The sequence below is a fragment of the Malurus melanocephalus genome, unplaced genomic scaffold (genome assembly GCF_030028575.1).
Source record: "Malurus melanocephalus ecotype Western Australia unplaced genomic scaffold, MMel_1.1 scaffold_18, whole genome shotgun sequence".
Lineage (NCBI taxonomy): Eukaryota > Metazoa > Chordata > Aves > Passeriformes > Maluridae > Malurus > Malurus melanocephalus.
Window position 1 is genome coordinate 526,638 of NW_026623250.1, and position 25,789 is coordinate 552,426.

The 25,789-nt window shown below is 38.2% G+C and overlaps 1 protein-coding gene across 1 annotated transcript; it reads left to right on the forward strand.

Annotated features, from left to right (window-relative positions):
* The first annotated feature begins 54 nt into the window (after window positions 1-54).
* Window positions 55-20,740, forward strand: TRIM23 (tripartite motif containing 23). The gene is made up of 11 exons (XM_057389620.1): window positions 55-234; window positions 892-1,054; window positions 9,402-9,523; window positions 10,183-10,461; window positions 11,124-11,306; window positions 11,840-12,055; window positions 13,131-13,265; window positions 17,495-17,624; window positions 17,742-17,852; window positions 19,280-19,404; window positions 19,731-20,740. Exons 1-11 carry the CDS (start codon window positions 139-141, stop codon window positions 19,908-19,910), a joined length of 1,740 nt encoding a protein of 579 aa, XP_057245603.1. The 5' UTR covers window positions 55-138; the 3' UTR covers window positions 19,911-20,740.
* The last annotated feature ends 5,049 nt before the right edge of the window (window positions 20,741-25,789 follow it).

A 25,789-nucleotide genomic window follows, 5' to 3' on the forward strand; every position in this document is an offset into this window, starting at 1 on the left:
GGAGTCGTAGTTCTGCMGTTCTGTAATTTCGCAGTTCTGCGGCGCGGCGCCTGCGCCCGCCGGGTTGGTGCCTGAGGTGGCGGCGGCGGCGGCTCCCGGCTCGTTCCTGCGGRGCCAGTCCGCTCCGCCCTCCCCGAGATGGCGGCCCTGGCTGTAAACAAGGCTGGGGCCGGGCCGGAGGGCGGCCGCGGACCCAGCGGTGGCGGTCGCGGCCCGGTGGGCGCTGCGGTAAAGGTGAGGCAGCGGCTCGGCCCAGCTCCTGTCGCGGGGCTGGCGGTGCCGGGCGGGGATGGGGCGCCGGAGGCCTGTGGTGCAGGAGGTGTTCCCTGGGGTGCCCAGCTTATGTCTTAGTTTTGGGTTTCTTTCTTTTTAAATGACCATCAATTTTGCTTTTCGTTAGTAGTTTGAGATGCTGCGGCCCGCAGCAGTTTGCTCCCACTAGCTTGGTGCTGCATTTGTAGCTTGTTAAGTAGCTCACTTGGTGTGAGTGACCTCTTTATCAGCATMATTTGTGAGGGAAACTACCGACCACCCCTCTGCTCTGCTAGGATCTTGTCCGCCGCTTCCTTTTCCTGGGAGGATGTTTCTGCTGGTTGTGCCCCTTGACCAGTAGGTTTGTCTTGTCTTAGTGTATTAAATGAAGTGGGCAGGAACTAGTAGTGAGCCGGTAGGATGCCGAGTAGTTCAAACGTTCTCTTTGTGTCTAATTATTTATTTGCTTCTAAAAAAATCTTTCGTATGATCGTTACTTGAGTCCATAAAGCAAAATTAATGACTTAGCTTATGTGTTGGGATTGCATGACCTTTGTAAAATAAACTGTCATATGGCTTACTGCATGAAGTTTTGCTTTTTAATTAGCTCAGAACCAATATGATCTTTTTAACTTACAGGTTCTTGAGTGTGGAGTCTGTGAAGATGTATTCTCTTTGCAAGGGGACAAAGTTCCCCGGCTGCTTTTGTGTGGTCATACTGTCTGCCATGACTGTCTTACCCGGCTTCCCCTTCACGGCAGAGCTGTTCGTTGTCCTTTTGATCGACAAGTTACTGAACTAGGTAAGAAAATGAAAGTTTGACTTTCTTGACAACTGTCAATCAAGAATATCTGGAAGAAAATGCTAAACATAGTTTGAGTCTTAGTGCTCCACTTAGTAATTATATTTCCAAGTAACGAATGTTCTGTGTTCCTTTTCATTCATAGAAGGTCATACACTGTTAAACGCTAGTAAAGTGGGTATGTTAGGAAAAGAAAGTAAAGATTTTGCCTTTATCTTCTTGAACCTGGTCTTGCACACTTTATACCTTGAAGTCTTTATACACCCATATTTACAAAGGGGCTACYCCATTTAATGTTTCTGTCTAGGGGTTCCTTAATGATACTTGTTCCCTGTTGTCCTAAACATTAAACCCATGCAGTTAAATCGATAACTTTTCTGACAGATGGATATCTGGATTCATGATGAAGTGATCTAGAGGGAAGGATCAGTAATAACAAATCTGTTTTTTACAGCATTACTTACTTCTATATATGCAATAATTGGTAGTKGTAGGCCATTAAAGGAATTCCCCTACTCTAAGGATGTCTCACAGGGTATTTGAAAGGATAAGATTAAGGTTTTTTCTTTCAGTGGAAGTTTATTTTAGGTAAAAGATGAGATTTGCATATAATTTCTTCAGTGTAAGAATTACTTTTTTAACATGGGGTTATAGAAAAGACAAGTTATCAGAGAAATCTGTAACAAAAAGAACTTTTTAATRGAGCTGGCTCCAGCAGTTTTGAATAGCACCGGGGAAAAATAAAACATTGAGGAGAATCCTCAGAGAAGGATATCTAATCTGGTAAACCATGATAGAAATGTTTAAGTATCAAATTTGTTTGACTTTGTAATATGAGAATCTGCTAGATTGTAGACCAAACTGGAAGGAATATTAAGGAACTCTGCAGGATGTTTTTGTGGAGATAGAAGTCAGGAAAAGAAATACCAGTCTCGTATGAAAGAGAGGCTTGTTTTCTGGGCAGAGGGAGGTGGTAAAGTATGAGCATTGTGAATGTCTGCCAATCTAGTAGATGTGGTTAAAATAGTAATGGTTTGTTTGACTTCTTATCTGTGAGTGTACAGCTGCGCAAGATTTCTTGAACTATGCTTTTAAAAGAGAGAATGTTGGAGCACAACACTCAGTCCTGTTATGAAACATTTTTGTCCAAGACCACTGCTTTTTTTTATTGTGATGGGGAACTTGTTGATTTTTAGTTTTTATTGTGCGGTTTTTCCTGGGCATCTGAAAGGATCCTAGCTTTTATTTTTGTTTGTCTGTGTGTTTCATGTTTGGCAAAAATGAAGCTTTACAAAAACATTTACAGATTTTTTTTATCTTTCTGAGGAGCTTTTGCTGAAATGCAGTGAAATATTATTAAACCTGAGGCAGGGAGGAGGTTATAGCCACTTTTAGTGTTTCAATGTCCAGCAACCTTGAGAAATATAACTGTTTCTGATATGTAAAAACAGAATGTTTTGTGGAGTGCAGCTTGTCATGGATCCTTTTGGAGACATCTCTGCATTTGTTACCTTGCTCTAATCACCTAGTAGTTATTGCTGTTGGTTAAATTTTCTGCACTTGTAGTTCTGYTTTTTCTAGAGCTTAGGAGCTTGGGGGGACAACTCAGGACCCAGGGGAACTATTTATAGTTCACTCCCCTCCGTTTGAGGATATGTGAGAAAGCRAGCTCCAAATTCACCATATTCTCCATGTTGTGGTTCTGCCATTTTCATGAATTTAATGGAATTATGCTTTCTAGTCTTAGAGAGCTGCTTAGTATTGAAATCTTGATTATAGGACCACTGCCAAGAGAAAAATCTATTGAAAGAAAATCTGTAAAGCTAGGACATAAAGCTACCTGTGTTGAACCCAGTTTCTTAATCAGTGACTGTGGATTTGTTGGAGACTCTKATTTGGTCATTTAACCTGTGGTTACTCTTTTTTCCTTGCTATTACTACTGAAGCGCTTAATGCTGTATTCATCAAAATTTCCTAAGTATTCTTGGGAACTTTTTGAAAGAAATTCTTGGGAATCTCTGTATGGATARATGTAACTCTATTTTTTTGGAAGTGGACTCGGTGTAAATTTACAAGACTGTTCTTTCTGTATATAACTGTATGTGAAGGTATGGTTAGAAGTAYTTTGTGAATCAGCATTGCACTAATTTGAAAGCAAACCAGTGGAGGAATTAACCTCATGCAAATATGTTGTGAGAGACTSTAAGTCAGAACTACAATTTAATAGGAAAAATTAAGATAAAGGCAATAATACAAAAACTACCAGCTTAAACTGACAGAAGTCAGAATACAACCTGCCMCCCTGTTGATCAAGGTGGTGGTAGCAGTCCAGTTAAATGGTGGCTGCAGTCTCCGGCTGCATCCGGAGTAATGGATGTGATCTTGTGGAAGTGGTGATACTAAGAAAAGGTCTGKTCCATCTCTGGAAGTCCAGTGGTGGTTCTTGAGCTCTTCTCCTCAGGGAATCCAGTGTCTATTGTGTTCTGAGCCTTAGTTTTTATGCAGGTTGGAATGTTCAGTTCCTCCTCTCTGGGTGGGGCATTTTAAAATGGGATCATGTAATTCTATGAGTCTTTCCAGGAGACATGGATAGCCCATTAGCGGTGATAGCCCCTCATCGAAGGGTGTTATCAGAGCTGAGTTCTGGAGAGGATAAAGAACACTGCCCCACTTATTTTAACAGCTTGTGAAGATGGTAGTAGAATACATACTTTTTGATTGCACCTTCCAGGTAACCCTTGCAGATGAGGATTTTTGGAAATACGTGTTCTTCAACCAAAAATTGAAATGTTGTTTATATGCTTAGCAAAATTTTCTAATAGTTCATGGGGCACTGTTACAAGAGAAAACATTTCATAATGAACAGACAGGAGTAAAGCCTGCCCAAARCATTCTGCATTGCAGAATAGACAAAACAAGGATTTTTATTGGGTTTTTTTTTTTAAGAATTCTTTAATGAATTTGCCTGTGATTCATCTTCTAAAGGAGAATTTTAAATGCATATGTACATACTGAAGATACGTGGAACTGTTGTCTTCAATTTGATTAGCATTTTTCAGCCAAGAGGATGCAGTGAGAAAGTTTTTTAGATTTTTGAAATTTTGAAATCATGTGTTCTGAAGGTTGTTGATTGAGACMGTTTTTATGGGAGGAAAATCCCGTAAATAGTGTCTGTAGAAAAAGAGGGTCCTCTTAAAGCCTCTTTCTTAAAGTATGTATATTTGGGAGAACAGTCAAATAATTTATTGCAAGCTTCTTTCTCTCGTTGTGTGTAAGATTAGTGGGGGTTTTTGTTGGATGGCTTTTTTTTTTTTTTTTACCTGTTGGGTTCTGGGGCTTTTTTTAATGAATATGTGGACCAGGGAATTTTTAGGAAAGATGTGCTTACAATACAACTTTGGAGTTTCTCTCTACCTACCATTACTATAGAGCTGGATTTATTTTCTATCATTAAAACTTGGTCAACAGAGATATGCAGCTGATGACATCCTTCGTGGAATCCATTTCATTGGTGTTGCTTACATTTACATATGCCTTTGCTAGTGTTTCAGTGCCAAGATGAAACTTAAAAACACTGTGYAAGAAGATGCAGTTACAGCATTCTTTCAAATCTGTTCAGATATTTAGACAAAAATTGTTCCTTTATCCCTTTYATTATTTATAATTTACAATCAAGCTTCATGCTTTGGAAATTGACATTTGTATTGTTAGCTGGAGTCAGTCTTAATGTCTTCACTCAGTCACTGTCTCGTTCCTGGCTGACACATTTCCTGCTATTCCTGTCGTGTTCTTTTGAGAAGACAGTCAGAATGTGTAATGATTTTTGTAATGGGAACAAACATCCTTTGTAGGCACAAGGATGAGATCACTAGACTCTTACRTTTGTGATCAAAGCAGAATTTGAGCTGAAGTTCAAGAGATTAAATAGATGTATCTACACAACTCATTTTTAGCAATTTTAAATACAAAATAAATATTTGATCAATTGTATTGAGAATGTATAGGTCAAATACATAAAAATTATATAGCAGATTTACCGTAAAAAGAAGCAAAGTCCCTTTTTTGCAAYTATATAATATTTGTGATAGATACCAGTGAAATGAGACATGACTTTTGTATGAGAATGTATGCCTTAGAGAAGGTTACCTGCCTATCTGATCAGGGGAAGTCAGTTGATGTGAGCTTTCTGGATTCCAGTAAAGATTTCCATWCTGTCTCTCACAGCATCGTTCTGGACAAAATGTCCAGCACACGGCTGGATTAACACRTCCTGAGATGGATGAGCMACTGGCTCACGGGTCAGGCACAAAGGGTTACAGTGATGGGGTGACATCAGACTGGGTGTCATCACTAAGAGGGTTCCACAGGACTCAVTCCTTGGCCCTGTGCTMTTCAACATCTTCATAAATGACTTGGGTGTAGGACTGCRAGGGATACTACACATATTTGCAGAGGATACAACATTGGAGGAACTGACTCCCTGTCTCCAGGGCAGGAGGGAGGCCCTGCAGAGAGACCTTGACAAATGAGAGGACTGGGCAGTCACCAACCGTATGAAATTCAACAGTGAGGGAAAATGCTGGGTTCTGCATCTGGACAGGGCAATGCAGGATGGATGGACAGATTGGGGAGCGAGAGGCTGGAAAGCAGCACTGTGCAGCTGGGGGTTCTGGTCCATGGCAAGTTGGACATGAATCAGCAGTGCCCTGGCAGCCAGGAGGGTCACCCATGTCCTGGGGGGATCAGGCACAGGATCAGCAGCCGGGCAAGGGAGGGGATTGTCCCGCTCTGCTCTGGGCTGGGGTGGCCTCACCTCAGGTGCTGGGGACAGTTTTGGGTGCCACAGTAGAAGGACATGATAAGAGAGTGGAGGGCATGAGGATGGTGAAGAGCCTTGAGAGGAAGGCCCATACCAAGAGTGGCTGAGGTCACTTGGTCTGTTCAGTCTGGGGAAGAGGAGACCAAGGGAAGATGTCACTGCAGTTACAACTTCCTTGTAAGGCGAAGAAGAGGGGCAGAMAATGCTCTCTTAKCTCCGGTGAGCAGTAATGGGAATGGCCTGAATTTGTTCAGGGGAGTTTTAATTGAGATATTAGGAAAAGGTTCTTCACCCAGAGGGTGGTTGGGCMCTGGAACAGCTCCCCAGGGAAGTGATCACAACACCAGCCTGACAGAGTTCAGGAAGCATTTGGGGGATGCTCTCAGRCACACAGTGTAATTATTGYGAATGGCCCTGTGCAGGGCTAGGAGCTGGAGTCAGTGAATCTTGTGGGTCCATTCCAACTCAGCATGTTCTGGGTTCTGTGTTTTGTAGGATGCTTGCTGGTTATAAATTCTGTTTTAGTAGATTAAAAGTTGGTGCGTAAGCTTCTCTTGTTTTTCTATCTGTGACCACAATGGACATGTTATACAATTGCTAGTATTAGCAAGTATTGTATTAGCAATAGCAAGTATTAGCAAGACTTGTATTAGCAAGTCTCATGATACATAATAGAAAAAAATGTAAGAGCACTTAGACAGCTTAGAGTTACAAAAGAGAAAATAAATACAGCATAGCTACAGAGTTATCTTTTCTGATCTTGTTGCCTACAATTCAATAAATTAGTTCTGTTTTGACTTTCTCTTTACTGCTAGACATGGAGCAGAGCTAACATGATTAAAATCTGTTACAGGATTGTAAACTGAGAGGAGTACTTCTTAAATAAGTAATGTTTATTTTTAAATAAACATTAAAACCCATGGAAGAAAATACTTTTGTAAGAAACTCTGTAGTGATTGAATAGCTTCTTCTTCTCTCAGCCTTACCTAGCCTTGCTCAGCCAAGTGTTTGCAAAAAGGCTAAGACAATGTTTGCTTRCAGGCTAGGAGTTATAATCTATTCCTTAAATAGGTTTTCCCTTTTGGTGCATATACATCCATTTATACTGGGCTGTTAATGGCTATCTGGATTAGTGAAGGTAAATGTTAGAAGGTACATGTTACTCTCAGCAGTCATTATATTGGTGTGTRTTAATGTGAGTATTTTGGTATGCTGTAAAAGCTGAAGGTTGTGCCCAGTCAGTTTGCTGTGAGAAAGAGCTGTTCTGAGCACTCTAGAAGTGAGCCATGTAGCCACTTCTCAGTGCTTAGTTTTCTGAGACTTAGACTAACTAGATACATACTTAGCAAATCCAGACTCTGTTTACAAACTGTTTTGATGTAAATTAAATTCTAAAAGTGGATATAGTGCTCTGTATTTCTTCAAGTTGTAATAGGAGGTGACTCTTCCTTGCTCTGTGTTACGAAAAAGCCTGATCTTTCTAGATCAAGCTAAAAACTGATCAAGCTAAAAAATTACTAAACTCTCGAGTCTGAGTGTTTCAAGACAGAAGACTCTGCTGGTGCTTAGTGTAACTGTGGAGGGACAGAACATACCTTCTGTAAAGTCCTTCAAGATCTGTGGCAAATAAAAGTTAAAATACTTTATTTGTTTGCAACTTATTTTGAGGAGTGTACTGTTCTTAATTTGGGTGTCGGCAATGCAATGCTTCTCTGTAGCAGAGACGGCTTCCACCATGGAATTGATAACTGCAGAGATGACTGACATTGAAAGCACTGACTCTTTAAAGCACCTTGCTTTATACCTGCCTTCAAAGTTACTAACCAGTGCTTTCATAGGCCCATTTCTGGAAGGAGCAAATGGATGGCCTTTAGTGGTAAGCATGTTTTTTTAGACAGGTTATTAGTACTGTTTTATAACCATTGAGGGTGTTAGAGGATAAAATAGTTAGAAAATGCTCCCATTTATAGCTGTAGAAAAACAGTATCATCCATTTATTGCCTTTAATCTGTGAGACACATAATTCCTCTGTAGCCAAATTCAAAATAGACTATTATGTTCTATAGTTTAAACTGTGAGGAAGATGGATGAGGAAAGAAAGTTTCATGTAGTTGAACTGGAAGCTACATAAAGCAGTGAGGTATCCAGCAGGGTTACCAGTTGGATATTTCTCATAACTGTGTAGTTGTTGTCTGTATGTTTATTTAGAACTGCACTTTCACTCTAACAATACATAGAAATCTATGGAGTGTTTGGTAGACATTCATGTTGAAGAAGGAAGACTTAATGTCTGTAGAGGGTCAGTGAGATGACACTGAATTCCAGAAGGATGAAGGGCATAGACTCCTACCAGACTGCCACAGGGTAGCATAATTTAGGAGCTAGGAAACAACATGGGACAACTGGACAATTCAAGTAATCTGGGTTCTCTGGGAAAACATGGGAACATTGTTTCCATGAGTTCACGTAGATAGCTGACGTTCAGTGTGCACAAACTGAAACACAGAAGTTTTGTCTGCATATAAGGAAACAATTTTGACTGCAAGAGTAACTAAGCTCTACCACAGGTTGCCCGGGGAGGTGATAGAATCTCCCTCCAAAAGAGATCTTCAAAAGATGCCTTGGGTGTGGTCTCAGGCAATCAGCTCTAGCTGACATTGGCAAAGTGATGCCAAGGGTCCCTTTCAACCTCAGCAATTTTGTGATTTTGCTATGGCTAAAAGGTAATGACCCACTGCTCAATGATGATGCTTGAGCCCCCTTTTCCTTGCAACAGATAAAATGTCGTAAAATTCATGTCAATTATGCTGAAAAAATATCAAGGRATGATAATTCCTTGAAGGAGCGACCACTAAGATTCTCATATGCCATGTGGCCCATACAGATACCATTTAGCAGCAGTTTTTGGGATCAGTTCTGATTTTGTTTCTCATCTCATTGCTTTACATGAAMTTCTACAAAATCAGGATCATACAGTCCATGGACATGGACTTCTGCTTTCCTCTAGGGAGTATGAAGAGTCTTAATTTTTATCAAGTAGTGTAGTGCCTTGGGTTTTCTTTCTGAATATTGCCTTAACTCTTAYTTAGGTTTTACTGGAATGAGATCTGCAATAGCTGTTGCATCTTGTGATTCAGGGAATAAGATTTGGCAGTAGGTACTTAAAAAATATTAATTTTTATGGTACATAGTGTTTGTGTGTTCCTTGTATGCTTTCATTCTTAGCTATTGCATATTATTTTACAAGTGTTTTTACTGAATTCCTGTAAATTTTTAATAATCTTGGCATCTTTTAAATAGGGAAAATCTGCATAAATATTAGAGAGTTCAATGATCGAAGGAAGGAAGAAGATGGAGTGAGCTTGCAGAAAAAATGCTAGCTATGTCTCACTTCATTAATATTAAYGTAGTTGATGTGCTCATAATGTTTGTCAGAATCTCAACTGTAGTTTGTGAAATTTCTCAAAATTATATGTGCTTGAGATTTTTCTTCCTCTTCCCTTTCATTTAACTCTTCATCAAAAATAGGAGATTCTGGTGTCTGGGGACTGAAAAAGAACTTTGCTTTGTTGGAACTCCTGGAACGGTTGCAAAATGGACCTCCTGGACAGTATGGGACAGCAGAAGAAGGCATTGGTCTGTCTGGAGAGGTACTGAGTTTTAAACAAACCCCSAAAAAAATTGTTACATATGGTAGGAGTTGTCTCTAAATAGAAAAAAATTGAAAATCRGTTCTTTGCCAAATGTAATTTCACCAATAATGCTGTTCTTTTGTTCTAGTATCTAGTTTTAAGGCTTCAGTTAATTGCTTCTTAATTAAATGCTAATTTTTACTTGACTGAAGCAGAAAATAAACAGCTGTTGATAAGCATGCATAATATTTTCCCTGGTTTTTATGCCTTTAGGATTTTTAGAAAAGGTTACTCATTTTGATATTTTAGTTATAGTGATATAAACACAGCTTTCTAAAACTTCTTAGGAATTCTTCCTGGAGACTTCAGCTCTTCTTCTCAGTAGTTGTTCTGTAATGACTGCTTTGGAAGAAATTACTGGAGCCAGATTTGTTTTCTCCTCCAAACCTTTGTCTTTACCTTACAACTTGCACTGAAGCTTGGATTTAAAAAATCACTGGACACTTTATCTTTTGKTTTTTAACATTTTATTGGAAACTTAAATTTCAAAATAGTTGAAATATTTATTAGTGTATAACCTCTACAGAAAGCTTACATTGTTGACCAGTCTTCTGATTTTTCCTCTGTTATTGGGATTAAGTGTTAACAACTTCAGTTTTGCCTGTTTTTGTTGTCAGAGTATCGTTCGTTGTGATGAAGATGAAGCACATGTKGCATCCGTGTATTGCACTGTTTGTGCCACTCACCTGTGTGCAGACTGTTCCCAGCATACTCATTCTACTAAGACTCTAGCGAAGCACAGGCGTGTACCTCTTGCTGATAAGCCTCATGAGAAGACGATGTGCTCCCAGCACCAAGTGCATGCCATTGAGTTTGTTTGTTTAGAAGAGGGCTGTCAGACAAGTCCTCTCATGTGTTGTGTCTGCAAAGAATATGGGAAGCATCAAGGTCATAAGGTACTGCAAGTAATTAATTTCTAGTCATGCCATGGGGTGGCTTGCTTAATTATTTATCCAATTAAACTACAAAAGGTTGTCAAGAAAGGAGGGTAGACTCTTGATGTGTGTTCATCCCATTTTTTCATTTCCATTTATGTTAGAYAGTTGCTATGGTAAAATTAAAAAAAAAGAATTTCTAAGAACTCAATGAGTTACTAATGTATATCTGTACACATGAAGAAGGACAGTCCCGTTATCTGCTGTTTTTCTGAACTTCTCATGACATTAAACCACCAGTTTTAAAAGGTGTTTTCATAAGTAATTTAATTTCATAAGTAATTTAATTCATTTTCATAGTGCGGACACTAGGTATATATCACATCACTGGGGCAGTCTAACCACTCTTCTTTTTTTATAATAAATTATGACAAACAGGCAAGTTTCTGTTTTCCTGTATAATTGCTAGATATCAAAGTTTGTTTGAACATAATCTGTAAGTCCTGATTGTATTTTTAGAATGCAAGATGGTTTTAAATTCTTACTTGACTTTTGTATGTATATGTGTAAATACATGCCCATGTACTTGCATGTACCTGTATATTAAACATATAGTAAAATAGGAACGGTGATTAAGGAAGATATTTATGATTGATTTTTAATATGTTGCTTTTAATTAATAGCACTCTGTCTTGGAACCAGAAGCAAACCAGATCCGTGCATCCATTTTAGACATGGCTCACTGTATAAGAACTTTCACAGAAGAAATCTCAGATTATTCTAGAAAATTGGTTGGAATTGTCCAACATATAGAAGGAGGAGAGCAAATAGTTGAAGATGGCGTTGGAATGGCCCATACTGAACATGTATGCTTTTTAAAACTTTTCATTTCCTCCACATGCACATATTATTTGCTTTTTTTGTAATAACAAGGATAAGGTATTTCTTTGAAAATTATGTGTAGGTTTTATAGGACAAGACTTTAAATTCTTTTATCTAGCAAGTCAGTATTCAGTCTTAGGTCAGCAGCATGCTCAGAACTTGTGTGCTACAATGTTTTTGGGCTATATGAAAATATGGAGGCAGTTGGAAAAGTTGTATAACTGCTAGTGTACAAGTTGTGTGTGTTCTCAGATGATCTAATACTATTGAGGCTTTTTTCCTTGATAATTTTTAATAAGGTGTGTATATATGCAAATGAGCTACGTGATTATAGGAGTAGTTTCTTGGAGGGTCTTGGTATTATGCAGAAAGTTTCATCAGCCCTAACTGGGACTTGAACTGTGATGTAGCCAAGCAGATGTAAAAATAATTTAGAAGCTGGAATAAAATTTAAAGTATACTTCTGGAATCAACTCATGTCCTTAATCTCTTGGATCTCCTTTCTGTAACACTGTAGGTACCAGGAACTGCAGAGAATGCACGCTCATGTGTTCGAGCTTATTTTTCTGATCTTCATGAAACCCTTTGTCGTCAGGAGGAAATGGCTCTTAGTGTTGTTGATGCTCATGTCAGAGAGAAGTTGATTTGGCTTAGGCAACAGCAAGAAGACATGACCATTCTCCTGTCACAGGTTTCAACAGCTTGCCTTCACTGTGAAAAGACTTTACAACAAGTAGGTTGGCAAGTGAACTGTAGCATATGGTAAAATACATGGAACAACATATTAAGTTTAGACTATGAAAAAAGAGGTTAGRTGGTACTCTGTGTTATTTCCTAATAAGATTAAAACAATCATAATATAACATGAGATTTAAGTATTCATTACAAAGGAGTATTGAACAAAGATTATCAGTACAAAAGCACAGCATCCTTCAGTTGCTGGAAAGTCGGTGGTATGGCTTTTCTGGAGTAATTTCTGGTATTTGTGAGGTTAGTGAAAAGGCAAGACAAGACTGAAGCAAAAAAAAGCCCTACAGAATTTATTGGAAGGATTTCACAGTTGCAGTTACAATTATAGATGTCTAGGGGTTTGTTGTCATACATTACTGGTAAGAAAAAATGTTCTAGGGTTAAGTAGCTTTCAGTAGCACTTGTAACATGGGTAATTCAACATCTTAGATGTATGAAGAATGTGGCTGTATGAGAGTATTTTGATTGATCCCTTATTCACTCAGTTTAATGAYAGGAAAAAGTAAATAGTATGTGTAGCAAATAGTAAACTGAGTGTGAGAAGATGTTTCATTAATGTATTATTTTTAATTTTTTTCAGATATGTTTAGACCTTGTGTTCAGTTGCTTAATCAGATTTAACTGTACCAATGTTCTGATCATGAATGGGTGGATACTAATATTTTCCTCTCAAGTGTGCTGCTGTATGCTGCAAAGAGGTTGCTCTATTCCATCTGAGATGGATGAACRAAAGAAATATTCTTTATGTATTACATTGTTATTTTTTCTTATAATTTATATTACTCTTAGGTGGCTCATAAAGAAAATCTGTTGGTTTTTTTTTAAACCTGCAGAACTATMTAGTATGTAGTACCTATTAATGTTAAGAAAAAATGTTAAGGTATTCATATTTCTTTTGCAATTTAAAATAAATCTGTTTTGTAAGTGTTAGTTTCTTGAAGTAGAATATTTCTCTTTAAAATGCCTTATTTCTAGCAATCATAGTTATATTGTATTTGGGGTTTTAAAAAGTAAATTACTAAAGGAAAGGCGTGCTTTTGTTTTCTTTATTTGTCTAGGATGACTGCAGAGTAGTGCTGGCCAAACAGGAAATTACAAGATTGCTAGAGACATTACAGAAACAGCAGCAGCAGTTTACAGAACTTGCAGATCATGTACAGCTGGATGCTAGCATACCTGTCACTTTTACAAAGGTATACTTAATCTCTTAGGAGTACAACTGTGCACGTTATGAAGTCCCAAATGTGATTTAAAATAAAGCAGGAATAATATATGTACATATAATGCTGTATTTGTTGCAACATTTTGAGCCAGTTTACGATCAGTTAGAGCCACAGTGTCTTAAATGATGAGTGCAATCTGGTGTTTGAGCAACAAACCATTGTGCTGTTACAATTAGGATGAGAAATGTTCATTTGACATTGACCACATCAGTAACTTTGTTTGAGCTGTTTTCTTTTTAATATGTTGCACAGCATTTGTGAGTCTAAAAACTCCTTTCTTTGGAAACATGATTATTTCTTGAAAATTGCTCACCTRTTTTAATGGCAATACTACTATTAAAACTTCCAGTTTATAATACTAAAAGCCTGTATTTCTTTCAGTTCATTAAACAGTCTTTTTTTTATAGTTGCTTTGTGTCCTCTGATAGCTTAGCTTAGACATGGTTCATCTTCTAAGTAGGTTTGAGTTTTATTGCTTCAGTATAATTTCAGTATCACTTTCTTTGAAAGGGATTAAATTATTTGAAGTTCAGTTATGGTACTTCTATTTGGTATATATGTATGGTATTTGGTATATATGTATGGTRTTATTATTTATAATTTTCCTTGTAGGAAAGTCAATTAAAGTTTGAAACTCAAGGAACCAAGAAGTGCTTTGATGTGTGTGGTTTTTTGGTTCTGAATGGGTGAACGAGGAAGAGGATCTATTGTTGCTGAGATGAAAATGAGGATTTAACTGTAGCTGTTGAAGCATTTACTATAAGGAAGTTAATGTTTCCATAGGAGTTCTATGTCAGTTCTTACTGACACAAGAAATTAAATTTCTTAAAAAAAAATTATATTGTCACTTCAGTATATTTGAATTTCCGTGTTAATGCAACGTTTTCACTTGTGCTTGTCTCTTTCCTCTTCAGCAGAGACTAGAACTGGTAGGGCCAGGGAAACTTCTGCAAACTGCATTATTCCATGAATGAAGCAGTAATCACGTTTGACAGATGAAGAATTGTTGAGTCAGCAGGGCATTTTGAATGTCTGATTTTGCCTTTAGAAGTTACTCATCTGACTCAGAAAATTTTGATTGTGAATTTCTGAACTTTTGTAAAAAGAATGATAGGAGCCAACTGAGGTGTTACCGGAGGCCTGAAATAGGCTTGGGGGACCCAGAATACTTGGTTTTCTCCTGTAACAATTTGTATTTTTATGAAGTCTTCTGAAGGTTAATATCTGAATTTCAAAGGTGCCAAAGCAAGTGTAATTTTTCACAAATACAATAACAGCCATGGAAAAGATGAAAATAATTCCTTCAGTCTCTCACTTGTTTCTTCACATCTGATAAAGCATAATGCTCTCTTTCTGCACTATATGTTTTTAGAATCCTGTTGTGCCACTGCTGTGACTTGCAGTGAGGCTTGTTGTACATGAATGATCTAGATCTGGCAACAGGTATCAGGCAGAAATAAAGTCTTCAGATAAAAACCCTGTAGACTACATATGAMACTGTAAACCATTATTATATAACTGGGAAGGTCTCTCTCAGGGGCTGGCATACACTGAAGGCTCTGAAGAGAGGATTTGGAGAATTCCAGTTGAGATGTCTTCATGTGCTTAGCTTGGTGGCAAGGAAATGGCTCCTTATCCATAAGAAGTGTGATCCTTATTTGAAGAAGCTTTTCTGTCAAATGATTGCAGTGGCTGTAGAATGATATATACACAAATAGCATTTGGTCATCGTCGATACATGTGTGTGCATGCTRTGGAGAGGGAAAATGATGAAGGAACAGTGCCTGAAATTAAGAGATAAGTAGTCACTACTGCGTTCAACTAAGTGTGGGCAACTGCTAACCCTTACCAACACCAAAACTACCTGTAAAGATGATAATCTATCAGAGGGAAAGTACTTAAAGATAGTATTAAATAAACCTATACAGAGGACTTTGACAGAATTACTTGTGCAAAAAGTGGAAATTTGGTATCCATCACAGAGTGTTTTGATTCTTTCTGAGAGAAATGTATCTGAGAACAGCCTGTTTGCATTCTAAACCTTAGAGAAAGCRAATTGCAACAGGATGGCTAAATTTAACAGTGTCACCAATCACCTTCCCTGATGATTTAACTACTACTACTATTTGTACTACCTAATGCTGTGGGAGCTGTAGAGGTAACTAGTGCTTCTGGTGGAGCTATGAGGGGATTGCCAGGCTGCCTCACTGTCTGCAAGCTCTGCCCAGCCAGGATGCTGCCTCCTGCAAGAAGCCTATAAACTGAGCAGCTCTGTCCAGAGCTGCTACTTTTTCTTCCTCCTTCCTTTCTGGTGCAGAGAACTGAGGAGAATCATTGATGGAAATTTTAGACAAAATCAGAACTGAGATTTGAGTGTGAAAAGGGTGCTGGAGATAGGGCATTTTTTAGACTCTTCAGAGCCTTCTGCATACTTTTGTGTTTCTTCTCTTCCTCTGCCCCTGTTATTGTTGTGTTTGTCAAGAATCTGTCCACAAGTTTTTCTTTTCCAGAAGGAGGTAACCCATTTTGTTAATACGTTGTGTTGCCGTGTTATCAGTGAATTTCAGCTGACTCCAAATACCTAGAACTTAAGGGAAATTTATTAAAAAGTGATTACATCTCAGTGTTTTATTTTCCAAATCTCAAACAGTCTTTTGGTTTTGGAGCATCTGCCTTGTGTAATAACAGCACTGGACCTGCTGAGCTTATACAAGTTTATTATTTCCCAGATTCAAATGAAGGCACTTTTTTCACACTGAATAGGTAGTCTGTGGAGCTCTCTGATAAGGGTCATCTGGGCCCATTTATGTTTCAAGCAGTAAGCAGAGAAATTCATAGGTGAATAATGCACCTAGCTGCAGAAACTTCACTGTTGGCTCAGCAAATCCATGAGCTGCAAGATAATAAGCACAGGGCAGGTACTTTGGAGAGTTATCACTATATGCTTTCTCTATTTCTTATTTTCATATCTGTCTTTGGCTAGTTTCAGACAGCATATTCAATGAGATGAACCTTGATCTGGCTCTTACACTTAACAGTCATGATATTGCTGACTTTTGCATTGTGGTAGTTGCATAATTACCTTTTAATTTTTTGTAGGAAGCAGTTTCTCAAGGTATTTTTAGTCTTTTCAGGAGTTGTGATGCATAAGGTCATTGAATTGTATTGATTGTTCTGAAAGTGTGCTACTTCTCTTGTCACAAAAGGGAAAATCCAGTATGATGACAGTATATCCAAATATATAATGGATCCTCTGTGTGTGTGTGTGTGTACGTATATAGATAGTTAGATATCTCAAATCATATGATGTAGATGTTTGTATTTGTCATGTCATACCGGTGACATGTTGGTCTTTTACCAGGGCAGTTTGTATGGTTTTTGCACTCAGTAGTATTTCTTCTGTAAGAAGAAATAAAACGCTGGAGTGTGTGGAGTAGGCACAGTGCTGTCTGSATTTTGCAAGAAAGCAAATATACTGCCACTTAGTTCTGGTGATTGAAACCCTGGTGTTTCACCAAGATAGCAGTTCTAAGTACTTCAAAATGTGTTTCAGGATTATATAGTAATCTCAGCCTATGTTGTTTATTTTAGAATTTATGCTTTGCTATTTGATTGCATTGCCAGTCTCATCTCCTTCAATACTTAACAATAGCTTGGTGTAAACTACAAATAGGGAAGTTGATTCTCATTTCTTGTCTTAAAGCAAGACGTGAGGAGTTTTGTTTGTTTTTCWCTCCTACTTCAGATTACTGCTTAGTGCTAATAATGTTGCCATTGCAAAGAATTGGAAGAGGCTTGGGGTGAAGCTATGGAATCTCCAGAAAGGAAGTAATTCTTTAGATGGAGACATTAAAAAAGGGGGCTAAAAAGAGTTCTCTGGTCAGAGAACTCTAATTGGCACAAACAATTCTTYACATGGTTTCACCCAAGAATGATGAATTTGTGATTTTATCGAATACAAACATACCTGTCATGAAACTGCTGACTTTCTAAAAGACGTGGTAACTCATTACAGGTTCACTACAGAGATTTTTGTTTCTGCTGTTACTGTAAGTGATTGATGGTTGTGCCTTGCACTTTTGGAGTCCATCCATTTAATCATTTTACAAATGGTGATAAAATGTGTGTATTGAACATAAGTGTTTTCTACACTGAATTTCCTAAATTATCTCTTGTTTTGTGTATGCTGTTTCTTCCAGGACAACAGGGTACATATTGGACCAAAAATGGAAATTCGGGTTGTTACTTTAGGATTAGATGGAGCTGGCAAAACAACTATTTTGTTTAAGTTAAAGCAAGATGAATTCATGCAGCCAATTCCAACAATAGGTTAGTAGCTACAATTTAAATGTAATGACTTTTCCGAATGTTTGACTTATCTGCTGATTCTGGTTATTTTATGTTCATACAGAGCAGGACTGTAAAACTTCAATATTTTTATTCCAGGTTTTAACGTTGAAACAGTGGAATACAAGAATTTAAAGTTTACTATTTGGGATGTAGGAGGAAAGCACAAATTGAGGCCTTTATGGAAACATTATTATCTCAATACGCAAGGTAATACTGATACAACTCTTCAACTGTATTTTGTCTTCTAGCTTGTATTTCAGAGCCAGAAAGATTATTAATAGAAATAATTTATGACCATAGAAAGTTGTTCATCTAATGCAAAGTACAGCTGCTAGATTCATGAGCTAATAAATTTTAATCCAGTTGGTCATAGTGTCTGCTGCATGATAAAGGTGCATTCCCCATAAATCCATCAGACAGCTCATGGAGCCAAACAAAATTAGAACCTCTGTTAAATTGGTTCTAGCTGACAAAGGCAAGGTACAGTGTTCCAAAGTCTGCATAGTGAGAAGCAGTACTTGCCAGGTATGAAATATAAATAGCACTTGAAAGCACTCAGCTTTTAGGAGCCTTTAGGTAGCAACTTAAAAAATTTTGCAGAGTTCTGTAACTTCTGACTTGCTATTGCAGTGTAATATCTGATTAGATTACTGATTCTGAAAACGTTGATGTATGTGGTGCCAACCTAAAAATTAATGTTGTCCTTTTGCAAATCCTCCATAGGTTTTTTCCAGTTGAGAAAAAAGTTCCTCTTAATTGATTAATTCACAATTATCTGAAATTACAAACAGGAATTACAAACACCAGTTTTTGTGCTCTCCTTTGTGCATTATTTCAGCTTTAAATGTGAACTTTAGCATTTTAAATTACCCATCTTGTCATAGTTTTAAAAATTGTATTTTGGGATTTCTGTTGTCCTCTTAAAACATACTATGTAAAGTAGCATGGAATCATGCCTGCCCTGATGAATTGTTTGTTGGAGAGAAAGCTAAGTAGTTACAGTGGTACATAACTGCAGTAGGTTTTATTTAATTTAGGTGTTGGATTTTTTTTCTTTGCAAAACCCTTGATTCTAAATTCTGTCCTCTAGCTCTGCCCCCCTGACTCTCTAGTTTTTCTGGCATCTTAGTTGCTGTCTCTAGTGGATAGTAAAATCTACTGTTGCTACGTTGGATCCATGRCCATCTTCTCTGGATCGTGTAGTCTGTAGTTGAAGCAAGCTGTGCAGATTTGGCTGAACCTGTGAATATTACAGCCCATTAAGGGAAACTGAAACAGTCATATGGGAGTTAATGGAGTATAAATGGATCAAGAAATGGTTCAAACTGAGATACTTAATCCACACATAGTAAATCTGGTTTTAGACCTAAGTATTTAAATATCATGCCTTTTATATTAGACTAGGAAAAAATTTTGAGATTTTTCTCCCWGTTTTAGGACAAATTCTAGATTTCTGTTTAAAATATAGAAGTATGTAAGGAATTTCTTTGTCATACTGGATTTAAAATTGAAGTTGCACGCTGCTGAAAGACTGCTTGTAGAAAGCTGCTAGAAAAAAGTAATTGTGTAAGTTGAGAGCCAGTTTTGCAGAGTTTATATTTGAATGTTTGTAAATATTTCTCTTTTTTTCATAGCGGTGGTGTTTGTTGTTGATAGCAGTCACAGAGACAGGGTCAGTGAAGCATACAGTGAACTTGCAAAATTGTTAACAGAGAAGGAGTTGCGGGATGCCTTGCTCTTGATCTTTGCTAATAAACAGGTATTTGTGATTTGTTTTTCTCTCTTTTTCTCAGCTTACCTATCAGATTCCAACCTTCTGAATCCTCAGCTGTGGGTAGGAAGTGGTAATGTGGAAAGTATAAAATACAGATGTTTTCCTTAATGTGTAATGCTGTTCAAATAAATGTTGATGCTAAGGGTGCTTGCTACCAGGGGTTTTTTTATGGCAATAAGCACTAATTGTTTGATATGTCCTTTGTGTTTGAAGAGATTTTATGTGATCTGTAGTTTCAGTCTAAGCCAATAAAATGGCTTCAAACATAATACAGAAGAATAATTGAGTCTTTGTATCTGATTCTCTTGCAGGATGTAGCAGGTGCCCTTTCAGTGGAAGAAATCACGGAACTGTTGAGTCTCCACAAACTCTGCTGTGGCCGWAGCTGGTACATTCAGGGTTGCGATGCCCGAAGTGGTACAGGACTTTATGAAGGATTGGACTGGCTTTCGAGGCAGCTAGTGGCTGCTGGCGTCCTGGATGTGGCTTAACTTTACATCAGCTGCAATTTAATGTTGTAGTTTATGGTTTTGTTTCATTTTGTTTGCACGATTTAGGGTATTGTTGCCAGGCCTGCTCTCTGAAGAGGGGACTTTTATTTAAGTTGGTTGTTACAGAAAAATATAAACCTTTGTCCTAGATTGGATAACTGGTTCAGTAAACTTGCRTCATTATAGTGTTTTTGAAACGTGAAACATTGACAAATAGTGGGAATGGAGGAGTGTTACAAGGATGCTTTGAAAGTCCTTTTGGTGATATTGTTTCAATTTTAAAATTTTCCCTGATAAAATATRCATTGATTTTCATATAATTAATGAGCTTACAGTTGTTAACTGGTGTTACAAAAATTCTGAGTAGTTTACAAATACTTTCCCATTAAATTATTCCAAAATCAATCTCAAATTTATTAGAACAGCCAGCTCTATTAGTTAGAAATAAATGGTGCTACTCTTTGATATCTAAAGAATCTATAAATCTAAACGTGACTTTGAAATTTACACRGAGGTACACCATGTAAAGAAAATGCTTCCCATGTTATTGTTTATGTTCTCTTATTAACCTCCTTGTTTGTTACAGGAAGGAAGCGTAACTGCACAAAGAAAACTCAGAATGGAGAAAATTGTTGCAGAGCAAGAGGGCTGTGGCATTGTTCAGCAACCTGAACAATGTGGGGGCCAGGGGTTAGTTGGCTTTTTCATGCTGAATTATTTATGGTTACACCATAGTGATACTGAGGTGAAAGTGTTTTGTGTATACTTGGGGACATAATCTGCCTTTAGAGATTAAGTTTACTCCTCAAGAAGGCAAATTAAATTAAAAAAAAAAAAAACCTTCTTAAAGAAGTACTGTGGTGTAATATCAGTCCAGCTATGTACTTTTATGTAGAAGTCATGCTTCCGGTTTAAGGTAGTGGCCTTATAATATTCAATAACACAATGYAATTGTAATGTAATTATAACTCTTATTTAGAAGGGTAGATGGTAAACCTTCTATAATTAAATTTTCAATTCTTACTGTATCTTCTATATGGAACCATCACCAATGCCTCTATTTTTGAAGCATACTCATTCACAAACCCTGAAATATGAGTGTAGTGCTGTTGAAATTTAGGGAAGGTTCCAATGACTTAGTGATACCTCTTTTTCTGCTGGACATGCAACTCTGCAAAYAATTTTATCTCTCCTGTATGCACACCAGAATCTTCTGCCCTTCTCCCTAAGTCCATGGCCACTGCCAGTTGAAGAAGCCATGCTGTGGACCCTCTTCATGTTGATAGAGGAGCTACAACAAATGTGAGCAATAGATCAAAACTCTGTATCATCACTTTCCTTACTGGAGTAGAGGTGAATCAGGAAAACTAGATAGTGCAAGTGAGCAGTGTTGTTTCACAGATGTGGGGATATTTTTGCCATGCTGAAAARTGTTTACATGTGAGAGCTCTGAACTTCACCTATAGCAAAGAAAGTGTATCCCATTATCTCTGGCTTTGGTTTTATTATATTATTAGGAATTTTGTGTTGTTTTCCTACTACATACCTTAGGTAAAGCTAAGAATATATAAACAAATACTTTAGAACATTTGCACTTTTCTTCTAGAGGAAGYAGTTAAGGTAACTCCTTCCTCATAATGACACTTGTAGTATTCTCGTTACTTAAATTTCAGGTAAATGATGTTAAAGGTTCAGAGTCAGCAAGTCTAATGACTTGAATAGTACCTGAAGGAACACTAAGCTTTAAAGTAGTTTAATGTACGTGAAGTGGTCTTCAATGCCTACATAGGTACTGAGACAGGGTATTTACGCTTTCTTTGAACAACTTGATAAATCTGGAAATCATTTATAATGGAGTGAAAGGTGGGGTTTTTGCACCTACCAAACTTAAAATTGTTCATCCTTCCCAGCCTGTACTTCTTGTACAATACACAACTGGTGGCTGAGACTTGAGCATCTGCGTAGCCTGTATCACAGAGCAACCCCTGACCTTATTAGGGTTGACTGTCCCTTCACAGCTCTTTTTGAAATCCAAACAAGTTCTGCTAAGTATGGTTGATACCTTTTCCTGTAATATTTTTAACAAAAGATATGCATTCTTTAGAAAAATTCTGATTTTGTTTTATTTTAGCTGGCTTAGGCTTCACRTGCTGCTCAGTATAGTTCTACTTCAAAACGTTGAAGGTGAATATTAGTTTGTATTTTAWGTAACATTAAATTTGAGGGCAGAGGAAAAATTCTCACACATTAATATTTTTGAGTACAAGTGATTGCTTGTGACGTGGAATGCTACTATGAAAGTGGTTTTAAATTGAATTTATTTAAGATGACTTGAAGTAAATGTGAAAGTGTTGCATTTTCTGTGAACTCTTCAGTGTAAAGAGTACACTAAGAGGTTTATTCGTATTATATATTAATACAACATATAAACTGCTTCAGTTATAAATTTAAGCTTGTTTCATCAGTTTTACTGAACCTTAGTTTTTAGTGTACTGACTTACGCAATATGTAATTGGAATATTTCCTCAACTAGAACTCACTAAAGCATTGCTAACTGTTGGGAAAGACTGAATAACTTTTCAAAGGATTTTGATGTAATTTTGAAATTGAGTAAATGCAACATTCAGTGACTGTGTTGTGGCTTTCTTTAAAGAATCTTATCTCAAAAATAGTATGTCTAGGCTAACTGAAAAGTCATGTTTTATCACTTGATACAGTATTTCTGTATTCTACCTTCAAAATTATTGTGGACTATGAGGGTCTGGTTCTGAGAGAGTTGAGTGGATGTAGGTATTACATAAAGATTCCTTTAAAGAAAGGGCTCTTCTCATGGAAACAGTTCATGAGCTGCTGCAGTTTGCCCAGAAAATTAATTCTTTTCAATAAAAGTAAGTAAACCCTTGAGAATTAATTTTAATAAACTTGCCTTTTTGTTTTGGGGGTATTTTTAGATCATCTCAGACTAGAGAGTGCTACACTTAACTTACTACAGAATTTTTCTTACTGATCCTTTATTTCACTAAAGCTAGACTTCCTTGTGGTAGCAGCAACTTTTGAGAGAATTAATTTGATTATCATGCATCATATCTCAGTTCATAAATGGAGTTACCAGAACTGAAAACTCCTGTCTTTCATGAGTGCAGTGGTGTCATGGGAACAAAAACAGCCACAAGCAGTCTTACTGTTTTTAGAGCAGATTTAACTATGCAGCACAGTAACAGGACCCTACTGAGCCGGATTCCCAATTGCTTGAGGAGTTGTCTGAGCTTTCAGTGAGAATCTGCTTTTTGTAAACAGAAAAAGATGGGTGAGTGATGTGATTGCTGGAGGCTGTCTTGGGCAAAGCAACCACAAAAATGAGGTTTTGCTTCTCAGAGAAGTAAGRACAGGGGTCAGCAGCTCTGCCACCTTGGATTTTCAGAGGGCAGTCTAGGGCTGTTTAGGAAACTAGCTGAGAGAGTCCTTTAGGAGTCCAGGAAGGCAGAACGAAATCCCAGAGGTGCTGAAAGATGAGTTGGTGGGCAAGGAGGTTGGCCTGGCTCAGGAGAGAGCTTTAGTGGAACTTGGGGAGTAAGAGACATTTTATAACTTTGGGAAGAAGGGTCAGGCAGCTCAGCAGGACTACAAGGATGCTGGGAGGTTATGCAGAGACAAAATCAGAAGGGCCAAGCCCCCAGCTAGAACTTAGTCTGACTACTGGTGAAAAAGACAAGAAAAACTKGTTTTGCAAATACGTCAGAAACAAAAGGAGGGGCAGCGTGAATCTCCATCATTTATTACATGCAGGGGAAAAGATTGWTAAAGGATAAAGAAAAGGCTGAGGTACTTAATACCCTTTTTGTCTCAGTTTTTTTCCCCTGAGCAGGAAGACAGCAATGGGAAGAAAAATGAAGCCCCCATAACTCAGAAAGAAATAGTTACTACTTAGTAACCACTTAGACAAGTGCAAATCTGTGGACCACATGGGATCCACCCAAGGGTACTGATGAAACTGACGGAGGGGCTTTAAATCATTTTAAAACACCAAAACATTTTAAATCACTTTTCAACAGTCCTAGCTAACGGGAGATGCTAGAAGTCGGCAATTGTAATGCCTATCTACAAGAAGAGTAAGAAGAAGGATCTAGGAATCTACATGTCTTGTCAGCCTAACCTTGGTGCCAGGAAAGGTCATGGAGCAGTTGATTCTGAGTGCCATCACATGCAAAACAACAGGGTTTATTAGGGGCCCAGCTGGCAGTTTTGTGACATGCAGATCCTGCTTGACCAACCTGRTCWCTTCTATGGCAGGGTGACGCACTTAGAGGATGTGGAAAGCCTGTGGGTGTTGTCTGCCTGGACTTTACTAAAGCCTTTGCCACTGTCTCCCACAACATTCACCTGGACAAACAGGCTGCTCGTGGCTTGGCTGGGTGCACTGTTCATGCGTTAAAAACTCATTGSATGSCYGGGCCCTGAGTGGTGATGAATGGAGTTACAGGCAGCTGGCTGCTGTCACAGGTGGCTTTCCAGGGCTCAGTACTGAGCCACAGTTAATATCTTTATTGATGATAAAGTGCATCTTCATTTAAGTTCGTGGATGACACTGAGCTGRGTGGGAGCTGATCTGCTGGAGGGCAGGAAGGCTCTGCAGAGGGATCTGGCCAGGCTGGATCATGGGCCAAGGCCAAGGGTGTGAGGTTCAACAAGGGCCCAGGGCGAGTCCTGCCCTGGGGTCACAACAACCCCAGGCAGTGCCACAGGCTGGGGCAGAGTGGCTGGAAAGGACCTGGGGGTGCTGTGACAGCAGCTGAACATGAGCCAGGGTGTGCCCAGGTGGCCAAGAAGGCCAATGGCATCCTGGCCTGGATCAGCAATGGTGTGGTCAGTGGGAGGAGGGCAGGGATTGTCCCCATATACTCATCCCTGATGAGGCCACACCTCAAATGCTGCGTTCATTTCTGGGCTCCTCAATTTAAGAAAGACATTGAAKTGCTGGASCAAGTCCAGAGAAGGGCAACAGAGATGGGCAATGGGCTGGAGCACAAGTCCTGTGAGGAGCAGCACACAAGAAAAGGAGGCTCATGGGGAGACCTCATCACTCCCAGAAACTGCCTGAAAGAAGGCTGTGGCCAGGTGGGTTTTGGTCTCTTCTCCCAGCTAACCAATGACAGGACAAGAGGAAATGGCCTCCATTTCCCACTGGACATTAGTAAAAATTCTTCACTGAAATGAAGTCAGCTGTTGGAACAGAATGGCCAGAGAAGTGGTCGAGTCACCATTCTGGTAAGTGTTCAAAAAACAGATGCTGTACTTGGGGACATAGTTTGATGGTGAAGATGGTGTTGGTGTGGGTTAATTGTTGGACTTACTGACCTTAGAAGGCTTTTTCAGCCTTAATGATGCTGTGATTCTAACTCCATCAGGAACAGCTGAAAGAAAGCTTAGTTCAGATGATTACCACAGTTTAAAATACATACTTCAGTAGAAGCAGTAATATTTGTAGGACTTTGACTAAAAATTAAGTCAGAACAAAAACCTTACTAAGTGAAAATAAAGAAAGAAAAGGCAAACACTGGAAGAAAAAAAAAATCACTGGAAATACCAAACAAATTGCAGAAGACTTTATACGCTGGCCTTTTAAGAGTTAATAATTGCTCTTGGACAGAGARAACACATAACTTTTTAAAGAATGGAGGTAGATTATATTGTTTGCTTTTCATAGCAAACAGTATCATAACTTAAGGTAATTGATACATGTAAAAAGGATTGAAGAATTTACTCAACTTAGTATTTCTGACCTTTTCCTTTGTCAAAGATTTCAGTACTGTGAAACAGAGTAATTAAATGTAAAATATGCAAATAAACGTGAAAAAGTTACAAGCACTATCAYAGCACAT